This window comes from Helianthus annuus, chromosome 14, assembly GCF_002127325.2.
Source record: "Helianthus annuus cultivar XRQ/B chromosome 14, HanXRQr2.0-SUNRISE, whole genome shotgun sequence".
Classification (NCBI taxonomy): domain Eukaryota; kingdom Viridiplantae; phylum Streptophyta; class Magnoliopsida; order Asterales; family Asteraceae; genus Helianthus; species Helianthus annuus.
Window position 1 is genome coordinate 153,541,909 of NC_035446.2, and position 6,000 is coordinate 153,547,908.

The window sequence follows — 6,000 nt, forward strand, 5'->3', positions numbered from 1 at the left end:
TTATTACTATGAACATGTTAATCTCTGTTGGACATATAAAAGATGTACGATCAAATGCTTTTTAAAACTCTAATCTCCATGTTAGCTCTTCACCGCACTTCTCTAGCTTGTCTTTAGCTTCTCTAAGGGCCCATGCTTCAAAAAAATTAAAATTTTTACAGATAAATTATGAGTAGGTTACGCTCCAGTAATAAAAAGAAAATACAACGCTTTACAGAAATAAGAACCTCCCCTGAAGAAGGAAGTGGCTTACGGAAGCCATGTTTCTCAAAAAGCAGAAAGAGTTGGGCAGGTGGTGAGTTTTTTATGATAACATGACATTTTGGAACTAATAAAAAAAATGATAGAGAAATGTGTTGGATCTAGAAAAAGAAGAAGACACGTGACATGAAAAACATGTTAACAGCAAAAAAGAGAGCATGTAAAAAAACTCAAAATAATTTAACTATGCTAGGTGAAAAATGAAAATCATGTTAACAACAAAGATAGAGTAAATAAAAAAAAGATCAAAAATAATTTAACTATGCTAGGTAAAAAACAATTTTTTTTACCATTACACTATTCAATCGGCTAATAATAATATATAGTTAAAATTCATATATGATAAAATTTCAATTGAATGAACAGTGATTGATAATATTATTAAATTCAAATTAGAATTATAATTATTTAAAATTAAAATTAAGAGATGAGCAAATGGTACCGGGTATAGGTATCGATCTCAAATTTATCAAACCGATGTATTTTCGGTACCGGTTCTGCACAGGTATTCACCGGTTTTTACCCTCAAATATTGGTGCCGTACCAGTACCGACCGGTACCGAACCGTACCATACCATACTAGGTATGTTCGGTACCAGTACTCACTTTTGGGGATTTCGGTAACGGTATTTTCGGTACCGGTTGGTACCGAGCTCACAAATCCTGTAGTAACGTAGCAATGCAAGTAATTGCACCGTTTAGATTACCTTTCATACACACAGTAAGTAAACTGTTTTTCGTTTGAATGAGGTTTTATATACACAACAACTTATTTTGCTTTCTTTTTTGTTTTTTTTTCTATAATGAATGAATTGTAGCATGTAAAATTAACTTGGATATTTAGAATATTGATGAGCAAATCGTATCAAATCCTGTAAACGAACCGGTATCGTATCGGTACCAAATCATTTTCGGTACCAATTTGGTATCCATCTTTTGGCGTTTACAGAATCGTTACTTTAAGTTCGACACCGGTCCAGCACCATACCTGTATTTATTGATTTTTACCTTCAAATACCATACCGTATTGTATCGAGCATTTTCGGTGCCGGTACCTAATTTCGATGATTTTATAGATCGGTACTTTCGCTGCCATTACGGGTACCGAGCTCATCCATATTTTAACGTGTTAGCACCGTAATAACTGAACTGAAAACAACCGAATTTCCAACGTGTAGGATGTGTGGGTCCTATTATTATATATTAGGTTATTTAAAATCGTTTTTTATGACGGAGTGACTATCCTTACCACGTCATTTTATTTATGTTTTGATATTCGGTATCTGTTTGCCGTTGCTTACACGCCTTTTGTAGTCATTGGGTCCCGCCGCAACGCGCGGGCGGAAAATAACTAGTAAAAATAAAAATAAAATAACCCTAAACTAAAGCAGCGTCTATCTCCCCTGTTCGCTCCTCCTCCATCTTCTAAACCTAAAAAACAAACAGCCGACTGACTATCTTCGATTCAGCAGGGAGGGAGGGAAGGTAAGGTTCAATCAGCCAGCCAGCAGGTAAGCTTCGATTCAGCAACTTCGATTAGCCACCATTTCTTCTCTATTACATTTGAATTGTTTTTTCTTATGGTCGTCGGATCATGTTCGTACCGCGAATTGGATCGGACGAACCAAAACGAAAATGGTGCCATGACCAGCGAATTATGTGACTATGCTCCTGTCATCTCGTTCAGTTCCTTCTGTGTGTGTGTGTATTGTGCATTGGCATATGGATGATTGAATTTTGTAGTCATCGCATGACTGAATCTTAACTGTTAGTAACCTTCAAGAAAGAGCCACATGATCTGTTGCTAATACTGATACTAGAATGTTGTGGTTATGGAATATAGGTTAGGAGGAGTATGGTACATATGGATTATACCTTTTCAGTTTGGCACAAACTATCTACACACTTGGTGTGTAGAGTGTGTAGATAGCCACCCAAAAAATGCTTTTTTGTCTTATATGCACATCCTGCAGTGTCGAGCTGTGGTCAAAGCGCGACGTTTTGGTCCGGTCAACCTGACGGGTGTCTGACGGGTCTGTTGACCGGACCAAAACGCCGAGCTTTGGCGTCAACCAGACAAAAGACTGACCGGGACATGACCAAAACGCGGCCAAAGCTCGGCGTTTTGGTCCGGTCAACAGACCCATCAGACACCCGTCAGTCTTTGTCTGGTTGACCGGACCAAAACGCCGCGCTTTAGCCACAGCTCGACACTGCAGGGTGTGCATATAGGACAAAAAAACACTTTTTGGTGTGCATATAGGCACATTGGTGTGCCAATAGGTACACCCTTTCAGTTTAGTTGTTTTACTGGACGCTTACTGTTACTTTATCCCATTTGATACCTTTATCAAGGCTTTGTTTAAGATTTTTCATCTCGAGGTCTCACTGAATTTGGATTAAAATCGAGATGAGGGTTTGTTCGAATCCGTTTAGGTTGACATTTTGTTTAGCTGTTCTCTAATATATATAAAGGTGTTCATTTGGCTTGGGCCACTGTCTTCTCTATTCTAAGCTTGTATTTACGTCTTCCGATTACTTTGTTCAAACTAGTTTTAAACATTTGTTCCTTTAAACGTGCCTATCAAAGTGAATTGAACTTGATGCGTTTCTCCTTTTCAGATAAGGTGCCATGGCCTTGCTGTTCAAGGTATCGTCACTTTTTCATTCTTTTCATTGGTGCTGAGTTACGACTGTCGATATAATTAACTCATCTGTTTTTGATCCTCCAAATTCTGCATGCGTTTTAATAACGAACATATCACATACGTTATGCATGTGCTTCACGCATCGGCTTTTGAGACGCATTTTAAAACCAAGGTTACCTGGTGAACGAAACTTTTTGGCAAAAACTAAACACATTAATGTTTTTTCTCATTATAATATATTTATAGTTATATGCTCTCTGATTCTACATGATATGTGCATTTCTATGTCAGGATCCAAACAAGATTTCTGCATATCGTGACAGAAGGTTTCCAGGAACACAAGACGAATATGAACACACGCTCCAAACTTCAACCACCGTCTATATTGGCAACATGTCTTTTTACACTACCGAAGAACAACTCTATGAATTGTTTTCTCGAGCAGGAGAAATTAAAAAGATTGTTATGGGTTTGGATAAGAACACCAAAACGCCTTGTGGCTTCTGCTTTGTCATGTAAGTCAAAACCTCAAAATATATTGGAAGAACTACACTATACATCCCCCTATTTCAAAACCTAATTACATATATACCTAACTCAAAATTTAAATTACATATATCCCCTTTCCTAACAAATTTATACAATATGACAAAAATACCCTTTGAACTTTGAACATACAGCCAAGCCAACCATGACGCTTCATGTCCTCCACGACTATAACTGCTTATCGATTCATTCTCCATCACCATCCTAACTATGGGGGCCAACCCTAGGACGGTCGTAACACTGGCGCCGGCGACCTAAACACCTAATGACACCGATGTGCCCATTACTTAGTGCTTACGGTTCCAATGTGCCAGCTCCAGATCTCCGCTCGGCGAAACGTTTCCTTGTCTATTGGTTCTCAGAGAAGCCACTGGGTCCAGAGACGAGGTTATGCTTGCATGCCGGTTCTGTTTGGAGACGAGGATGCACGAGTATTAACGGTGTTTGGTTTCTGGAGACGTGAGTTATTGCTCACGCACTTCTGAAGCACTTGACCGGAAATTCCGTCACGTCACATGATGATGGCGATGGTCATGGTGGTTGAGAGATGAAACCACCACCGTTCACCGGTTTCCATAATAAATACCATAATTTTGGCCTGGAAAATGATAAAAGGCTTGCCAGAATGTCTATCTTTCCGGTCAACTAAGAGAGTTGCAGTGGTTAATTGAAGGTTGGTTAGATGGAGTTAAGAGAGATGTTGGATTCTATGCAAGTGTTTAAAAAAAATTTCTAATGGATTATTTAAATTTTATTTTTTAAAGGGTAAAACAGTCATTTCATAATATAATTTTATTCTAATAAATTAAAATGGCTATATTTGATATTTCTAGTTTTTAACAAGGGGATATAAGTAAATTAAATTTTAGGTTGGGGATATATGTAATTTATGAAATTTATAAGGGGATATATGTAATTGCCCCAAATATATAATAGCGGATTTGTAACAAATTATTAACTTGTTCTACGTTTGTGGTTTACAGGTACTACTCTAGGGAAGATACAGAAGATGCTGTGAAATACATAAGTGGGACCATTCTTGACGATCGTCCGATTCGTGTAGACTTTGATTGGGGATTCCAAGATGGAAGGCAATGGGGTCGTGGTCGAAGTGGTGGACAGGTTCAACTAAAACTTACTACTTTAATATTTTATATTATTGTTACGCCTTTTCGGCTTTTCCTATTCTTGATTTGTTTTAATTTATGATTTTGAGCAGGTGAGGGATGAATATCGCACGGATTATGATCCTGATATCCTTTTAAATTTTAAATTTCTATAACTATATATCTTTTTGTCAAATAAATAACATGTCGATTCTATAAGGTTAGAGATTGATTCCTTGACTTGTCAAACATAGAGGCGGTTATGGAAAATTGGTGCAGAAAGAGTTGGAAGAACAAAGGCAGGTGGTAGATTATGGGGTCGGATCATTGGGATCGTTTCAGCCACCTCATATGGCTCACAATTGTAAGTTCACAACTTGCGTGTTTAACGATTTAAATTTATCTTATATTATATGTACGTTTGCTGAGTTTTATTTCCTGCAGATGGAAGGCATGGAGGTGGCGGTGGTGGTGGTGGTCATGGGGGGTCCTACCGGCATGGTAGAGGAGGTGATACACAGATTAGTATTTTTCATGTTTACATTCTTTTATATAAACCATAACTTGCATTAAATTGAGTTTTTATTCAAACGTTAGATTACCACCGGAAGAGATACCGTGAAGATGACCGTCGAGGCCCAGATGTCTCCAGGAGGAATTCTGAAGATGAACCTAGAAGAAACTCTGATCATGACTCTAGACAGGTAAACATGTATCTTGTTTTCTCACCTTTACATAAGTTTTAAAGTATTTATAAATAATAAAACAGGCTTCTTCAATATAACATAGATTAAGTAATTGGAAATATATTATGTTTACTTGAACAGGAGAGAAATCCACGTTTCCGTGAGCACGGTGACTCAGATGACGAGGAAGATGACCGGAAACGACAGAAGTAAATGGAATCTGTTCATTGGTTATTATCGTTCTAGGTGAATTTGTTGAAACATTTCCTTTTTGTACAACACCGCTAAGATCTATTAGTCTGAAATATCTAGGAAGAGAAAAAATGAATGAATTTTTAGTGGCACTTGGTTTGCCGAATGTTTTGTAAGGAATTGGAAATTTGATGGATTTGAAATGATTTCCAACAAAAAGAAACAATAATAATGAGGTGTTTGGTTGGTAAATTAATAAGTTTACATTCTGGAAATGGATTCAATTCACATGACTAAGAGTTTAAAAAATTCACAACTAAGCTAATTCATGAAAAGTGTTGTGCTACAACATAGCCTTCACAGCATTTGGGATCTGTAAACAAGAAAGCGTTAGAAAATTAAAATAAATAAATAAAAAATATTGGAAGCATTTCATATATACCTCTTAAGGATTTATAGGTAAAGATAAAAACTTTAGGTTTTAGAAAAAAATACGGGTCAAATTGTCAGTTTTTGAATTGTTTTACTCTTAATGAAATGGATACATGTGATATTTTAACT

The 6,000-nt window shown here is 36.9% G+C and overlaps 1 protein-coding gene across 1 annotated transcript; it reads left to right on the plus strand.

Moving 5' to 3' along the window:
- The first annotated feature begins 1,639 nt into the window (after positions 1-1,639).
- On the plus strand, positions 1,640-5,668 carry LOC110904434 (nuclear cap-binding protein subunit 2). The gene is made up of 9 exons (XM_022150284.2): positions 1,640-1,772; positions 2,884-2,911; positions 3,201-3,424; positions 4,439-4,577; positions 4,675-4,708; positions 4,812-4,925; positions 5,006-5,071; positions 5,159-5,265; positions 5,389-5,668. The coding sequence occupies exons 2-9, from the start codon at positions 2,894-2,896 to the stop codon at positions 5,458-5,460; spliced, it is 774 nt and encodes a 257-aa protein (XP_022005976.1). The 5' UTR covers positions 1,640-1,772; positions 2,884-2,893; the 3' UTR covers positions 5,461-5,668.
- Positions 5,669-6,000: the final 332 nt, after the last annotated feature.

Coding starts and splice junctions, on each gene's coding strand:
- LOC110904434 (XM_022150284.2), top strand. Junction 3,425..4,438: donor TGTGGCTTCTGCTTTGTCAT/GTAAGTCAAAAC, acceptor TGTGGTTTACAG/GTACTACTCTAGGGAAGATA. Junction 5,072..5,158: donor CTACCGGCATGGTAGAGGAG/GTGATACACAGA, acceptor TTCAAACGTTAG/ATTACCACCGGAAGAGATAC.